The sequence below is a fragment of the Triturus cristatus genome, chromosome 3_2 (assembly GCF_964204655.1).
Source record: "Triturus cristatus chromosome 3_2, aTriCri1.1, whole genome shotgun sequence".
NCBI classification, from domain to species: domain Eukaryota; kingdom Metazoa; phylum Chordata; class Amphibia; order Caudata; family Salamandridae; genus Triturus; species Triturus cristatus.
In genome coordinates, this window is record NC_140584.1 from 552,127,485 (window position 1) to 552,145,937 (window position 18,453).

General features: G+C 42.8%; 1 protein-coding gene across 2 annotated transcripts in view; it reads left to right on the top strand.

Moving 5' to 3' along the window:
* The window catches only part of DCDC1 (doublecortin domain containing 1), a 1,503,674-nt gene that overhangs the window by 790,216 nt on the left and 695,005 nt on the right, over window positions 1–18,453 (top strand). For both annotated transcript variants that reach the window (XM_085648291.1, XM_085648292.1), the window contains one exon: window positions 15,251–15,394. In XM_085648291.1, the coding sequence (XP_085504417.1) occupies window positions 15,251–15,394 (144 nt within the window). The remainder of the gene's footprint in view (window positions 1–15,250; window positions 15,395–18,453) is intronic.

An 18,453-nucleotide genomic window follows, 5' to 3' on the forward strand; every position in this document is an offset into this window, starting at 1 on the left:
ATGGAGGGCCACTCACTGAGCCTTTGAAGTGAGAATGAGAGTCCACCAGGGTTGTTTCTTCTTGCCTTTTCTCTTCCTGCTGACCATAGAATGAATCATGAAAACATTCACAGGCAGGAGAAGTAATGGAATCCAGGTGACCTGGATTTTGCAGATGACCTGGTCCTACTCTCCCACACCAATCTGCAGATGCAAGAGAAGACGGACAAAGTGGCAGGCACATCAGCACAACCTGGCCTCAACATCCACAGGGGAAAAACACAAGATCCTGAAGGCTAACATAGACAGCACAACTGAAGTCATTCTTGCAGGCGATGCACTGGAAGATGTTGAGGCCTTCACCTACCTGGGCAGTGTCATAGACACGCAGGGTGGAACAGATGCCAATGTCAAGGCAAGAATCATCAAATCAAGGGCTGCCGTCAGTCAGCTAAAAAAGAACTGAAACTCCAAGGACCCAACGCTGTAAACCAAGATCAGTGAATGTAACACCAACATAAAATCGTTCCTTCATTATTGAGCAGAAACTTGAAAGACAACAGTGATCACCACTAGCAAAGTCCAGACCTTCATCAACACCTCTTAGAGGAAGATCCTCCAAATCCGCTGGCCAAACACCATTAGCAACAATGACCTATGGAAGCATGCTTTCCAACTCGATGTTCATGAAGATATAATGAAAAGATGCTGGGTCTGGATAGGTCAAACCCTCCGAAAGCCCGCATCAAACACCTCCAGGCAAGCCCTCACCTGCAACCCTCAAGGGGAAAAGGAAAAGAGGAAGGCCAAGACACACCTGACTTCAAAACCTCGAGGCTGACAGTAATGAGATAGGTTACACCTGGAGTCAGATTGAAAGAAAAGCCCAGATCAGAGATGACTGGTGAGTCCTGTTTGGTGTCCTAAACCCCAGGAGGGGCATTAGGCATAAGTAATACTGAAGAGCTACTCATCACCCACCAGCAGTGCTGCCAGCGGTTCTACACACTTTACAATTCCTTGTACTGAAACTGTACCATCTAAACCCATTTAATCGCAATTTCCCCAAAGATTCTAAAAAAGTTCTCATGACTTCCCCTGTACCTACAGGTCTACTTGTTAATCCTCACAACATGCCATACACACATCTGTTTTATAGTGCTCCTATTCTGCACACTACATATCTTCATAACATAACATTTCCTTTAACGTACTCTGAGTTGCGTAGTCAATCAGGACTTTGTGTAGCGCGGCTACTCACCCATGAGGGTCTCAAGGTGCTGTGGGGGCTGCTGATCTGTATGGGCATTTGGGTTCAGTCGAAGAGAGATCCTTTCTGAATTAGGTCAGCGACAGGGATTGCCTGAGGTGGATGGGCAGTGTATTCTAGGTCTTGGCAGTGAGGTAGGAGAAGGATCTTCCTCTGGTTCTGGTCTTGTGAATCAGTGGGACAGTGGCCAGGGCATGTTGGGTGGAGCAAAGTTGTCTGGCGGGTACGTGGAATGAAAGGCGGTGGTTCAGATATGCTGGTCCAGTGTCGTGGAGATCTTTGTAGGCATGTGTGAGGAGATTGATGGTGATTCTTGTTGACTGGGAGCCAGTGGAGTTGTTGGAAGTGTTGTGTGATGTGGCTGCGGCACAGGATGGCGAGGACCAGTCTGGCTGCGACATTTTGAATGTACTGTAGTTTCCTGAGCTGTTTCTGTATGATACCAGCGTAGAGTGCGTTGCCGTAGTCAAGTCTGCTGGTGATGAGTGCGTGGGTGACCGCAGTGACGGCCCGTGTAGGGCGTTTTACCGGGGCGGTGACTTGGTGCAGAGGAGGGGCAGGGTGGGGGGTTGCAAAATACGGCAAACGGCCGATTTCAGGTAAGTTACGAAAAAAATTAATAAAAACGAATTTCGTTGCGCGCGCTGCATCGCCAAATGCGATGCAGCGCGCGCAATGAAATTCGTTTTATTAATTTTTTTCGGAACTTACCTGAAATCGGCCGTTTGCCACATTTTGCAACACCCCACCCTGCCCCTCCTCTGCGCCACGTCACCGCCCCGGTAAAACGCCCTACACGGGCCGTCACTGGGTGACCGTCTTTCTGGATTCTGTGGGGATCCATCTGTATGTTGTTTTAAGCAGGTGGAACGTGTGGAAGCAGGATGAGGACTCAGCGTTGATCTGGCGGTTAATTGGGAGCGAAGAGTCCAGTATGATGCCGAGGTTACGTGCATGATCCATGGGGTGGGAGGTATTCCCGGTGCAGCGAGCCACTAGGAGTCTTCCCAGGCTGAGGGGGTGGGTCCCAGGATGAGTACTTCAGTCTTGTCCGAGTTGAGCTTGAGGCAGCTATCTTACATCCAGGTGGCAACGGCCTTCGTCCTGCTGTGAATGTTGGTTCTGGCGGCTGTGAGTTTGTTGGTGAGTGAGAAGATCAGCTGGGTCATCGGCATAGGAGACGATGTTGAGTCTGAGGTTTTTACGATGGCTGCGATAGGGGCCATGTAGAGGTTGAAGAGGGTGGGGCTCAGGGAGGAGCCCTAGGGCACTCCGCAGCTGATCTCAGTAGGTTCTGAGAGAAATGGAGGTAGTCTGACTCCCTGTGTAACGCTGATGAGGAAGGAGTGGATCCAGTCCAGGGCCTTGTCTCGGATGCCGGCATCATGGAGTGTCATGGCTAGGGTGCGGTGGGAGATGGTATCCAAGGCAACCGAGAGATCCAGTAGGAAGAGGGCTGTGGTTTTGTCAGAGTCGAGGAGGGAGTGGATGTTCTCATGGCGGCGAGGAGTGTGGTCTCAGTGCTGTGGTTACTTAAGAAGCCTGATTGAGTGATGTCCAAGATGTGGTTCTCTTCGATGAACTTGGAGAGTTGGGCATTGATGACCTTTTCGATGACCTTGGCTGGGGAGGAGGGAGATGGGTCTGAAGTTCTTAAGATCTGTCCGGTCAGAGGATGGCTTCTTCAGCAGGAGGTTGATTTCAACGTGTTTTCAGTCTTCGGGGAAGGTGGCGGTTTTGATGTAGCAGTTGATGGTGCAGTGAAGCTTTGGGGCGATGGAGGTGCTGCTCTATGGAAGATGTGATACGAGCAAGGGTCCGATGGGGCTCCGGAGTGGATGCTCTTCATGGTCTTGAGTGTGTCATCTGTGGAAAGTGAAGTACAGTTGAGCAGGATCTGTTGGGGTGCGGCACGGTTGCATGCTGTGGAGGCGAGCGTTGTGGCACGGTCTTGGGTGTCGAAGCTGTCATAGATGTGCCTGAACTTGTGGTGAATGAAGGTGCAGAGTTTGTTGCAGAGGTCTTGGGAAGGTGGTACGTCTGTGGTGTCGCTGTTGGGCCTTGCAAACTCCTTGACGAGGGCGAAGATTTCTTTACTGTTGTGTGTGTTGGTGTTGATTTTGTCTTGGAGGGCCATTTTCTTTGCGTTTACAGTGGTTTTGAAGGTTGCATGGGTTTACAGGGTTTTGTTGTTCCTCCATCTCTTCTTGAGTCATCTGCAGGTGCTTCTGGACTTGTGGAGGGCGGGAGTGAACCAGCTGCCTGATGCCTTTTTCAGGGGTGCCAGAGTGTCAGCACAGTGAAGGTTGAGTGCTGAGGTGCTGGCACCTGTTGATGTCAGAGGTGTGGTAGTGCTGAGGAAGGTGATGCGATGTTCTTCGGTGGCCTTGTTCCAGCTACGATGGAGGGCGGTGAGGGGGGTGGTGAACGGTGGAAGTGGCGAAGGCGAATTGCATGCAGTGGTGGTCAGTCTAGAGGAGTTCGGTGGTGTTCCCACTGACAGAAAAGATGGGGTTGAGCGTGTGTCTGGCTGTGTGGGTTGAAGCATTGGCTAGCTGCTTGAGTGTGATGTTGACGAGGTTTTCCAGAAGAGATGTTGTATTCTGGTCACTGTGGTTGTCCAGGTGGCCCTTGAAGTCCCTGAGTCAGATGTAATCGATGGATGCAAGAGCCTGGTGTGCAATGAGGTCTACCATGAGGTCAGTGAAGGGCAGATGGGGGCCGGGAGGCCTGTAGATGAGGGAGTCACGGAGGGTGGTGTTGGGGTTGGTCTGGATCTGGATCTGGAAATGGAGGTGTTCCATGGTTGACAATCGGTCGTTCGAGTGAGTGGTCAGGTGGAGGGTATTTTATGGACAATGGCAATGCCTTCTCCTGGTCGTTGGCACGGTCATGGCGGGTGATTTTTTAGCCGTCGGGGATGGTGGTGGCGATGTCCGGTCCAGAGCAGGGGTTGGTCCAAGTTTCTTTGAAGCAGGCGTTGTTGGGAGAGGCTGCGTCTAGGAGGTCCCAGATTTCTGTCCAGGCGGAGCTGTGCAGTGAAGGGAGCAGTCCACTAGAAAGGTCAGTGGACTGCACTTCCACTGTGCAGCGGCCACCATTAAGTTGTGTGGGGGGGCTGGACAGCTGGGAGGCGGGAAATGCGTGGAGCGGTGGGTTCCCTGGACAAGGGTGGGGCCATGGGGGATCACAGCGGCAAGGGCAGCGAAAAGTGCAAAAAAGTCCAAAAGTGCAAATAGCTGGAAAAGGGTAAAAAGCTGAAAAGAGGCAGGAGCAGAAGAAAGGCAAAAGAGGGGCAGAGCAAAGCAGAAAAAGAGAGACAGAAGGGCAGTCCAGCAGCAGAGCAGTGACGGTGTACCACTAGACCACCAGGGATGAGGCTACTAGTTGCACATGGTTGCAGTAGGATGGCTCAGTGAGTTAAAAGCTTCCTGTGGTGATTTGCAGGCCACAAGATTGCTATCCAGCAAGGCTAACTCAATCAATCAATCAATCAATATAGTCTTTATTTTGATTGTTCAATCATAAAAGACAAGTTATTACAGTATTAAAATGTATAAAAAAGATAATTTATCGCTTGACAATTTTTCCCATTTAGCATTAAACAATAAAATCGTCAGTGATCATAGTTCTTCATAAAATATTCAATAAATATGTAACCATTATTAAATCTCGTGATTGTGCATAATCAATACTAAAATTGGTTATTAAAATACAACATGGCGTTCAACAATTATCATTTCACATAAGCTGAAACCTCCATTTATACATGTCCCTTTTTTTAGCAGGAAGTCAATAGGATTTTTAGACTAATATGTGGTCCCTCATTGCATTAAAGGTTGCTCTACCCCTATTTTCTTAGCGCGAAGGGGCCAAGCCCAACTCAGAAATTTTGCCATGCCGATTACAATAAGGTCCGTGGTATCTGACCTACGAATCCTTAGAGCTTCCTTTGAGGCCCTTATACCCAAGACCTTACAAACAGGTTTGAGCCATTTCGCCCTTGGAAGATGGTAAGCTGGGAAGACAAATAAAATGTGGGCTATGGTCTCAACATGGTCATGGCAGAAAATACATTTATCACTTGATGATGTGAACCATCTACTTGTGAACGCTCTTACTGGTAAGTAACCTACTCTGAACTGATGGTAAAGTTTCCGATCGAGTGGCCTGGAGATAAGGTCTCAATAACCTTCCAATTTAGCCTCATCTTTATCTTCTAGGAATTCCCAAGACAATGTCGGCCTTGTAATGGATGAAAACTTCTTAATTTTAACCATGTCCCAGTATGCTGCCCTGTAGATCTTCTTAAGGGGGAATACCGCAGGGTCTGGCTCCTCCCACAGAATACTCATCCCCATGTCAGACAACATGATTTTAATATTTTTCAACCATGGGATCTCGTGTAGGTAACCCAGCTTCCTTACTTCTAGTAAGGCCTTGGCGTATAGAGAAAGCTCCGGGGTGGTCCAAAGTCGTCTCCAAAATGCCAGTGGTTTGAAACGTGCTACATCCTCGATGTTGTAGCAGCCCAGATCTAAGAAAAGGGGCAACAGGGGGGAGAATTGCGGGAGGCCAACCGGTAATCTAACAAACTTATTTTGTGCTAGTACAAGGGGATTAGATTGTCATAGCCCCACAGTTCAGCACCATATAGTATTGCAGCTTCCCCCGGCTCCACCCAGCGGACCTGCGCATAAGTTGAATCGTGTAATTTTAATAGAATGGCCACCAATTCCAAGGGCAACCCCATTTCCACCAAAGCACTCCACATTTTTACACGGGAAACAAGGTCAAATGCGGATTTTAAATCCACGAAAGCGGCGTAGATTGTGCCCCCTCCTATGATAACCACCCGCCAATATATTAGCACAAACCTGAAGACCTGGTCGAGAGTACTTGTGTGTGGCCGGAACCCCGCCTGTAATGGTGTTAGGATGTCTGTTTCTACTATCCAGGCCTGGATTCTGCCAAGTACTAGTCTAGCTACAATCTTCTGAGCAGAATCTATCAGGCTAATTGGCCTGTAGTTTCCTGGTTGTGAGCGGTCACCCTTCTTATATATCGGTAGGATTTCGGCACCTAACCAGGTATCAGGAATCCGGGCACTACTGGCTATAGCATTCGCCAGTAACTTCATATAAGGGACCCAGAACTCTTTTTCCTTAATAAACAAGTATGCAGGTATGCAGTCGGGGCCAGGGGCCCTGCCTCTTGGGATTAATTTTAGTACGGATTCAACCTCTAGACTGGTGAAGCACAGGGGTTCACTTGGCAGTGGCCATTGGGGGATCTCCTCATTACAGTTGGAGGTCTGAAACTGCGCTTCATAATGTGCAACCCACTGTAATGGGGCAACGTGATTAATAGGTATTTGCATCGATTCACCACTTCCCCATTTAAATAATTGCCAGAATTGTGTCATATTCCGTCCTCTACAAGCCAGCAGCAGTTCATGCCAACGGTCTCATCCCATTCCTTTTTCGCTAGCAACTGAACTTTCTTATAGTGTGCTCTGGTCTTTCTAATGTTGCCCAGATCTTTGGATCTTATGGCCTTCGATAACATTTTTTAAGCAGTTCTACATGAGCTATTGTACCATGAGCCTGCCTTCACAATCCTATTCTTCCTCGGGATACTTTCTTTGATAAAAAAAGATTTTAGATTCTTAAATAACTCTTCGTGGACATGACACATAGTGAAATTGGCATCTTCCTGTGAATCACAATCTAATACTTTGGTTGTTGCACCAGTTACCAGATCCCTTATCTGTTCCATTTCTCCCTCATTGTTTGCAATCCTTGCCCACTGCTCTCCTCATATCGTTGGTTAATATGACCTCTTTTGTACTGTACTCAACTTTCCTATTGTTTGAATTACAAAAACTTTCATCATGTAATTTTAAAACCAAAGGATTATGATCGTTTTAGGACCTTCATATCCAGAACAGATGGACAAAGTTCTACTTTGATAAGAATATAGTCTATCCGGCTACTTCTTAGTCCATTATTAAAAGTGTTTGCACCCTGCCTATCTGACTGCGTCCTCCCATTTGCTGCCCTCATTCCCTTTTCTTGACAAAAGCCCTTCAGTTGTAATGCGACTTCAGTCCATTTTTTAATGGGGTCTAATTCTAATTGGGGGATGTTCCATTGTGTGTCCTCCTCTTCACTAAGCTTTCCGTCCCCCTGATACAGGGGCTCAAAGCTACAATTAAAATCTCCTGCTATGATCAGGTTGCAGATACCCCGTGCATTATCCAAATAGCCATCTAGAACAGTAACCACACCGGAACCCCTGACACCCGGCTGCCCTCGTGAATAAACGTTGATAATTGTTATGTCAAGACCTTTGGTCGATCGAACTCGTATGGCCATAATATCCGGGCTATCTATATATATTTCGTCCACCCTTATTCCCTCCTGCTGTCTAACCCAGCAGGTCAACCCACCAATCGGTCTTCCTCTCTGTCCTCCTATAGCAGCATTAGAAAAATGTAGGAAGCCGGGATGATAGACTCTGTCCAGGGACCAGGTCTCCTGGAATAAAACTATCAATAAATGATGTCCAGTCTGTAGACATGATGTTTGATGATAACCCTGCGATGTTCCAGGAAGCCATGGTCATGTGGGTTTTTAAGGAACTATTACTAGGATTATCATGGTCATTAATTAGCTCGACATCATATACTGGGTCTTCTTCCCATAAACCATGGCTGGGGATGTTAATTAGATTATGTGGGCATGCTACTGATCTTTTCGAGGTTGTGTTCACCATGCCACTGGGTCTAGTTCTCAATGAAGGTGAACACCCCGCATCTACACTAATGGAACTACAAACAGCTTTAACCTGGGAGACTTCCTCCGAATTAGACAGCACAACGGGGGTGGCGGAGCCCAAACTCATGCCGTCCTCCTCTTCACCCATGGGTTCCTTTAAAGCTGGTAATGTAGGGATATTAATTGTTCCCAGTCAATCGACTTCTTCTAAGGTAGTAAAGATTTCGAATCGATTGCTTGTGTGAACTGGAAAGTCAGATTGGTTGACTACTCTTCGGGGTCCCTGCCATTCGTTAAACCTAGGTGTGCTCTGTGGTTTATAAAAGAAACCTAATGGAAGAATTTTTATATCCTCTCCTTTAGTAAAAGAATTCCCAGCCATTTCCAATATATGTTGGACCAGTGTTGGCGATCTGAAACTAAGGACCACGCAGTCGCCTGATAGGGACTTGTGTGACTTCCCAATCCAGTCGATTCTACGTACCATTTTGAACTCGGAGAACAGATGGTTTCTTATCCCTGTCCTGTTGCTCAGGAGGTGTAGGGCCTTATTTCTTAACGTCGACCAGTGTTCCCGAGTGCCGGGTGGGAGCATAGGGATGTTAGCAAGTACCACGGTGTACTGAGTGGCCTCAGGTGGAAGATGCAGGGAGGTGTGAGGGTTTGTGTCACTTACTTCGATTAGCTCTGTGGACCTACTCCTATTATCACATTCCCCTTGCTGCGGCTTAAGCTTCATGGGTATACCGTTAATTAAATTGGCAGTGCAGTAGGACTTAGAATATGTGCCTGTCGCATCAGTGCTAACTTATTGCACCCATTAACCGGGGTTCCCATTCGCGCTGTGTCGCGTGCCCTCGCCTGTTCATTTTCTAACCCACCCTTCTCCTGTACATTGGAGTCAATAGAGTTTGTTGGGTTCGTTTGGTTTGTACCAAAGATGCCCTGTTCTATCTTCTTCAGCCTATCATCGACCGAGATCAGTTTTTTAAGTAAAGGGTCGATCCTGGCTGAAATGTTTGCTCCTATTAGTGAACATAGCTCATCTAAATTGAGCTGTGGGGGTGTGTAAACTAGGTGGGCTGTGCTAGTGGCTTGGTCTGTAGTGCTATCGTTGATGTGTACTGCAGGTTGGAGAACACCTATTTTGCCGGCTAACTCAATTTTGAATAATTTGAGGAGGGTTAATCATGTTACAAGAAAATGGGTACAGTAACACTTTTATGTACGGCATTTGGAAACTGCAAAAGCGCATTGTAAAACTTTGTATATCTATTAATTACAATTTTTATCATTACAAACACCTGTCATAAAAAACATGGAGGGAAATCTTGAATTAGGTCGTAGATGCACCAAAACTCTAATATAGCTGAGAAACCATATCAATGAAAGTTTTGACACTATATTGATCTATATAGCATAATATAACATAACATAAATTAATTAATCTACTTCAAAAGTTATGAAAAATGTAAAAACATAATTTGATGCTGTTGTCACTGAAAAAGATTTGTAGAACCAGGACTCTCTGTGTATTTAGTATTTTTCGTTTATTTTAAGTGTTTGCAGCTTTACTGCTCTACATATCTATTCCCTAATTTCCTTACAGTGAAATTGCGTAAAATTGCATATTGGTCTTTTGTTTGCCAGATAATGCTTAAAACAAAATGGCGCTTTGATAAGCGATCAACATCTGTTACACATAGAAAGTGAGAATAAAACAATTTTGTTAATTAAAGTGTGAGAAATAATTGCACATTTTGCTGAATATATTATTGATATTGCATAGATTACCCAGGCATGTAATGAAACCCCTAATAACGTGTTAAATTGGTATAAAATTAAAGTGGCAAATTTTCTTCCTCTTTGACTAAATCATTTTGGCATTGTACAGGGTACCTTGGAAATATGAACAGAGGATACATTGGTAAAAAATGAATAAGACACATATGCCAACATTAATAACGTCTAAATAGGTGACAGTAAATTAAAGTGATGAAAACTAAATATTTACTTCGTCTTAAACATTCTTGACTGTGTAACAATCCCTAGGTGTTGCATGAAATGATTAGGAAAATTGTATAAACGATAAAACAATGTGTGTTATGTGACAACTCAACAAACAATGTGCAGAATTATCGGGAAGCGTATTAACTGCGTGTTATAAAAGTATTCTAACAGGGAAAAGCTAAGAATGCGAACTCATTCCGAGATTTTATTGTATACATTCCATGATAATTAAGAAGCATATCTAACCTTCTTGAAAACGTCCTAAACGAATAATATTTTTTTTTAAATCACCAATTTGATGTCAATTAGCCTAAAATATTCTTGCCTGTGCAAGTAAACTAAAAGGCTGCATAGTTTTAGGAAACTGTAGACGTCTAATGCTTAGAATATGTCCAGATTGGGTTTTACGAGTTGGCTGTAATAAAAGTATTGTATAACACTTTCTTGAAGTTGCATAAACTGTTGACGGTCAATGAATGCAATTGTACATTTGTAGGCACTTCACAAATAACAGATGTAGAAACATGGGAGTTGCAGCATGCACACAGCATTCCATCCCGCTGTTGCATTCCATTCGTGTACAAAATAAAATGTACATTAAGGCAAATTGCCATCAAACATTACAAAATGTAAACAAACAAAAAAAAAAAAATACAGAACATCACAAACTCATTCTAATCACTTTGATTACACAATGAACAGTTATCCCTGTTCCTATCAGTTATTTATTTGACCTTGACTTAATTTCAAATAAAAACTTTCCCAAGGCAATCACAACGTCCAGATTTTGCATTTGTCCCAATAATCTCTACCTTGCTGGTCGTGTTAACTCTAATTTAAGGACAAATATTCTTCTCCCAGCATTTAAAAATAAGAGTCTGTAAAAACATGCGCCTTACTACACTTTAATCCATTATTGCCCAGTCACCGATTTTCATTTCTATTATAGCACAGATTTGTTTAAACACACGGCTCCATACACTCCTATACGTTCTTGTTCTTGATTTTGTACCAATATTCCGAGCCTTTTATTGTTCAAGCAGAACGTGTGAGAGTTATGTTATATATTATGTTATAGGCACTTTCTATAGCTCAGCGACTCACACCTGAAGATGTATGTCGGCACTTTGCAACCCAGAGTCGGTAGAGTGCAGTTAGAACATCCACGTCTATAGGAGCTTTTTGAGCTTGGAAGTATCCTGGCACACCCGGATCGGCAAAGGAAGTTACTTCCAATGAAGGGGGGCAAGATAAGAAAAGGATCTACCTTCAAATCTGCAGTGGGGATATGAGGGATCCTTAGTAACGCTTTATTTGCAGACCTGACAATCTTGTAGGATGATAGTGGCTGGGTCTAATGTTCGGGTAGGTTGGTAACTGATTGGTTAGGGCCTTATGAGTCAAGCAGCACAGTTTAAAGATGGCGTTTTTTCTGACTGGTAACCAGTGCAGGGCTTTCAGAATATGTGCGAAAGACGAGCGTGAAGGAAGGTTGCAAGTCAGTCGAGCCGCCATGTTCTGCTCAACTTGAAGCTTGGGGAGCAGTGAGTCATTTGCTGCTACTAGCAGTGCGTTCCTATAGTTCAAGCAACTCGTGATCAATTCTTGGAGTAAGGGTTTTCTCGATGCAGATGGGAGCCATGGAAAAGACATTCCTAAGTATTTGAAGGGTGAATTACTGCAGCATCCTCCTACTTCCAGGGCTTGTGTAATGATTTGTAGGAGGTAAAACAAGCTTCGAAGAAGACACTCCATTTTTATTTTCCTAAAAATTTTAACTCAGGCCCTTCTCCTTTAGTGCCTCCTGTAGCCTGGGAAGGCTATAAAGGTGCCATATAGTGAACACTGTTGTAATATGTTGCAACCCTAGCTGACATCATGATACATAGAAACATTCTAGAACGTTTATTGTTGGTGATTGTTAGAGGTGTAGGACAGGGCATGGAGAACAGTTCTTTACTTTTCTCTGGAAGACCCCTTTAAAGGAGTCAGATTATCTGGGCCCCTACTGGGTAGCGATATGATGCTGAGTAGAAACCGGTAGGTGGGTCATCCTATTTGGACTGGGAACCATCATACTCATGAAATATTTAGCTACAAGAAGCTTCCTCGTCTCATTCCAGGTTAGGTCCTTGACTCAAAGGATGATTTTGTTCCTTCTCTCCTTCTTTACTGTTTATTTTTCCATCTGTCTCTTTCGGGATAGGTCTTGTCTTCTTGAAGGGGTAGGGCTAAGTTGTTACGGTGGGGCACATGGAGGAAGATAAAAGAGAGGCTAACGTTTAGCATGTTTATGGGGTAAGCAGTTTTCTTTTCAAAATTTGATAAAAATCGCAATTCGGTAAAAATAATGATCTAAATACAAACATATTTTATCCCAGGTGGGAGTGTTATATCAATCAAATTGTTTACATTTGGTAGTTGGATGAGAGATAGACGAACATCTAACTTACAGATATTACGGATTCAAATTTACCTTCCATTGTGAATTATCCTTTAGTGGGGCAAATAACAGAAATTAGGCATTTTGTTTTCCGAACCATGATTGGTTGTGGCAATATTTATCATTGCCCATACCTTTTGGAAGTAGTTCAGCTGAAGGTATAGAATCTAATTTTAATCTCCTGGGGGCTGATTTAAACAGAAGGTGGTAAATCTACACAGAAATGTATATGTACATTTGAGTGTAGAATTACTACTTTTTGGAATTCGCACACCTTGCAGGAAACCTGCATGCACAGCTGAACCAAGTGTTGTTTCCTATGAGGATTCCTCAGAAAATAATGTGATTTCCAAATTAGGGTCCAATTTCGTCTGTGCAGAGACCTCCTTGGCGGAGAACTTGACGTAAGGTTATGGAATATTTTTCCCCTTGTGAAAAAGCCTTCCCTACACCTCTACCAAATTTGGGTGTGACCCACTTCCCTTCCTATACTGGAAAGGGACTTACACCAGCCCTTGACTAGAGTCAAAATATGACCTTTTCTAGGCTAGAAAGAGAAATATGTGAAGTTTGTACATTCTCACAAATGTAGTTGTTTGTGGATGTTCACATGTTCACGAACATCCAAGGCTAATCAGGCCTTGGAAAAATTAGGAGTGCCCTAAATCCTACTCCTTAAGTGGGATTTATGGATGCAGAGTTCTCTGCTCTCAGGAAAAAAATCTCAATGCTCGTAAAAGGTTTTTTACCTGTCATTAATCGTTTTGTAAATTTGTTGAAGGTGTAAATAATATGTTTAGTCATAACCATACGTCTAAGACGGAATTTACTTCTATGAATAAGGCTCCTGGACTCTGTTGTACATTACGTGTGAAGGCAGCTGCAACTTATAATGTAAGTTCCTAAAAATAAACATGTATGCCATGTCTTTACCCTTATGGCATATATTCTCATAACCCAATGGAGTGTTTGGATCATTCGCCATCTGATCGATCAGTTTCTGAAAATACTCTAGACAGCCTCTTATTTCAGTGAAATATCTGTATTTCAAGACAAAAAAATCGACAAAAATTATTCTAAGTATTTGTTTGACTTAGTGGCATAATAATTTTATTATAATTGATGTTGTATCCTTGGCTACGAATAGATTCTTAATTAAATTTTAGAAATTTGGCATACCTTGCTCAAAGTTTTATGAGAAACTTTGATGACTCTATAAACTGCGCCATCCAGGTTCCAAAGCCATGTGAATTCAACTCTTATGCAGGTTTTAAGATCTTGTTTGTCGGATTTCCTTCCATTTACTATGTGTGTCTCCCTCTTTCCAGCAGTCTCTATATACTGAAGTTGTAGCTCTTAAAGATTAAGTTCTATTCCCCAATGCAGCTGAATTACTTGTTTTTGACTGCATAATTGAAGACGTTTGAGGCCTTTTCTGGAAGCTCTTTAACCTGAAACTTAAACTGTTGAGCAACAACATTTTATGCCCCTCCATAATATCACCTCCAGCACATCTGAAATGAAATTGTGATTGAATTTCTACTCTGTGAACTGCTTACGCCAGTTATAATTTCGCTAACCTTTTCCTCTAGGGTAAAATAAATGAAAGAATGCAAACATATAACATGCAAATGCAAAGAGAGTAAAGCAAAATGCAGTGTGTCCCTAGTGACAAATACAGCGCTCAGCACTTGAAAAAAAACACAAATATCAACTTCTATGTTTGGATTACATTTTTGATTATTTTGGATTTTTTTTAATATTTGGTGTGTAGTTCTGGTCTGTCTGCCTCTAATACCAGACAGTAATTAACCCAGGACCAACTGTCTTTAGAAAATGCTTGCTGTTACCGCAGTGCCATCATTTTCAGGATCATTTCAGAATTGTAATGAGGAAGAGTTTATTAAACGAATTTGAATGAGTAAGATACAATATAGTGTGCACATGAATAATACAGTCAAGTATTATAAAGGAGAAAACATCTGTGTAACCCTTTCATTGTGTGCATATTGAACAGAGGGCCCCCAGACAGTGAGGGGGTTCCTCCATTTGATGAGAGACGAGCCTGTCCCTAAATAGGTGCCTCTCAGACATTTCTGCTACTTGCCATTAAAGTATTATTGATAAGCAGAGTCTATTGGTTACAAATGTAAGTATACTCTCCTAATTATCAACACTAAACTGCATAAACATATTTCGTATGACATAAAGTGCACAGTGTTCACTATCCATTTACATTTCTGACAATTACATCACTTGTTTGAAATTACATCTCTCAATGTGTAAGATGAAATGTGCAGTATACAATATTAGGTTAATTTAACTATGTCATTTAAATGATATTGTATCTACTCAACACTTTGGGCCCGATTCACAATGGTAAACGTACACTTCAATGTAAGTATACAACTTTTTTGCTATTCACAAATTAATTTTACAGCTACTATCTTTATGACTGTGTGCTCTCCTTACTCATGGAGTAGACTGTGCACTAAAAAAGATAGGCCAGTCCAATCTTTTTACATGCAGAGTCTCCGCCACAAGTTCGAAGACTCCGCAGTCGTAAAGATACTCCTTGTAAAATTTGTTCGTGAATAGCAAAACAATAATAATCTTAAACTAAAGTGTAAGTTTACCTATGTGAAACAGGCTGTCTGTCATTGAGACAATAATTAATATCATTGATTTGCATTATTTTCTTTGATGCACCAATAAACTTTTAAGTACTTCTAGAACCCATATAATTGTTTAATGTTTCTGTTTCATTAGAGTGATCCTGAGATAGTTTTATATCCTTCTGTTACAATGGAACAGAAGAGCAGCAACACACCGGTATTGAACAAGAGAAGTGACCTGCCAGAACAAATCAAAAGTTCGACATGGCCACTGACTAATCTATGGCTGGTCACAAAGGTGCGTTTGGTGATGGTTACAACTTTTTTAAATTAATTTCATTTGTATGATCCTGTGTAAATAAAAATGTGATATTTGTAGCACTGACATTTATTATGTGAACAATTTCTACTTTAGTACAGTGTACATTTGTATAGTTTTCCCGACATATTTCAGTGGAAAGCTTTGGAGAACTTTAACATTAGAAGAATGAATTGAGTGGACTTGTAAGCCTTGATTGACGTGTCTGATCTACTTTGTGGCCAGTCCGTATTATTTAGTAGTTGATATAAATTTCACAAGTAAAATATTATGTTATCTTTTTTATGTAGCACTCTTATTATCACAGGTGACCTCACAGTGCTCATAGCTGATTAGATCCTATTCTTTGAAAAGAGAATTAAGAGGAGAAGATTATTTTGAGACACATTTGAAATGCTAATTTATTTGCATGTTTGTATTCCCGGTTTAAGAATGTTTTGGATTTCAGAGAACCAGTGCCATGCAGAGATATGTGCACAATGCAAAAGCTCTTAAATGCACCCTTCTCTCAAATTGTAGATGTTTCACAGGTGTTGTTTTAACTCAGAGAGAAGTGTATCTTTTGATACTCCCAGAGGTCAAGCTTGAACCCATATTGTGCATCTGCATCCATCACTGGTGAAACACTAAAAGGCCAGAGATAGAGCCTGTTGTTCTTTCTTGATGCTATGGAAATGAACATAATGGTTGCTTTCTCGGAAGGAAAAATGGGGTCCCTTCACAACAAATGTAAGTACAAAATCCAAGTCGCTGGTCACACCATCACTATCTCCAGTTTACACACATTCATCTTTTTCCAGTGTTAAAGCATTACTGATTGATTTCAGTGAGGTATATTAACCCTTGAAATCAACTTTTTTTTAACATAACTCACTGAGCAGCCCTAAGGAAGCAGCACACGATTTTCATACAGGCACATAAGTGACTTGCTGAATGCAACTCCTGGGCATAGTGTTGACAATGAACCATTTTACAGCCATGAGGCCAGATCTCGTTGTGTCATTGGTTGAGGATGCATATCCATAGCTCCTGAACGAGATCTGAATATCTTCTGTGCAATTTAGTAAGTAAAGCTTGTTGTTTCACTGAGAGATGCTGCTAAATGTGTGAGGATATCTAAGCAAGAAAGGTAGTGAAAACAAAGAGACTCCGTATGGTTTTTACTTCGGCAGCATGCAGTTACAGTAAGTGCCAACATCAGAATGCCCCAATAGTTTATTTTCAAGTATATATACCTTCCCTCCCACATTTGAACATATACTTCTAACTTCCCCTATGAGCGAAATCCATTCCCCTCTTAGTGCAACATATGACATAGGCACGAGCAACAACGCATTGTTGCTCGTGACAACTCACAATAAGATACAAACGTCAACAAGGTGGAGAGCGGCGTGACTCGGCATGGACTGCAAGATGCAAAACACTCACAAAGTTCATGACATACCACAGGATGGACATAATGTTAAGTAAAGAACGGGGGACTACTCAAGAAGCCGATAAAGAAGAGTAAGTAAACATAGGAGTTTTACAACCTATGTGTGAACTGTGATGGACCAAGGACCTATGGAGCCGCCTCTTGGGGATCATGTACTCACTCTTGCAGAGGTCAGCAGGATTCAGTTAGGCCCAGTTGCAGATTCGGGCAGGTGGAATTGTGACAGGTCAGCTGGGCAGATACAGGGACGCCTCTGGAGCTTGTTTTGGCCCTGTAGCTCTGTAAAGGAAGTCAATAGGCTGACACTTAGAGTCTCTTCAGGTAACCTGGGATGAAGGGAGCAGGCCCAGTCTTCCTTCTTAGACATCAGGGCAGGTCTCATGCAGCAGGACAGTTCTCTGGCAGCAGGGCAGTCCTTCTATAGCATAGTCCAGGAGAGTAATAAAGTGTTGTCTGAGGGTCCGATAGTTATACCTGATGCAACTTTAGAAATGGGAGAGACCTCTAGACTTCCCAAACCGCTGGGCTGGATTGTCCTTCCTCCCTGCACTGGGCCCAGGATGTCTGGAGTAACAAAAGGCTAGTGTGAACTTCTTTGTGTGTGCACTGAAGCAGCTCCTTTGAAGTGCAAAGGTGGTAGGAGATAGCCCTGCCCCTAACATAAGGTCCAGATGGCCCATTCTGCCAACATCGAGTCCCCTTTTATCATACTATCTGGGGGGAATACACAAAGGGCTACTGCTAACTACACATAGTCATGTGACCTGTGATACAGGATGTAGGCACTAAATGGTTAGGACAAGAAAAGGCCTACTTTGTTAAAGTGTCATTTAGAGAATTATGACTTAAAATCTGCCCTTACCATTAAAGAGAGTTTTAAAGTACAATTAGTTAGACACCAAACATGACATATTATATGGTAACCCAATGTTATCCTGTAGGAGAGATAGGCATTGCAGTGGTGAACAACACATTTAAAAGCGTTTTACTCAAGTACATGTCCAAATTTTTAAATACAATCCACCCTTCCCTGTAGCCTGTTTAGAGCCTTTGGTAGGGGTAACATATGTATTTAAAAGGAAGGTTTAGACCTGACAACAAGGCTTATTTTTCCAGGTCGAAAAGGAAGTTTAAAACTGCACAATGGATGCAGTGGCAGTCCTGAGACATGTTTAAAAAGCCTACTTAAGTGGGAGGGACAATAAGTGCTGCAGGCCCTCCAGTTGAATTTAATTTACAGGCCCGGGTACATGTAGTGGCACTTTACCAAGGACTAATGAGCAAATTGAATATGCCAATTGTGTGTAAGTCAAATTTGCCATGCTTAGAGGAGGAAGCGCAAGCAATTTAGCAGTGGCTAGCAGTGATACATTTTGCAGAGTCTGAGGGCAAACAAAAACAAATTCAGCAAACCAGGAATAGGGAAGGCAAAAGGTTTAGGGGAAAACGACACCTAGGATGTCAGGTCTAACACTGAAAGAATGAAGCGTCTTCTAAAGCGCACAATTGCCTGGAAACGTCTGCTGCAACACTTCGTTATTGTCACACAAATGTTTGGAAGTTACTCTATTCCTAGCAAGTCCGAAAAGGTGAGGTATTGACC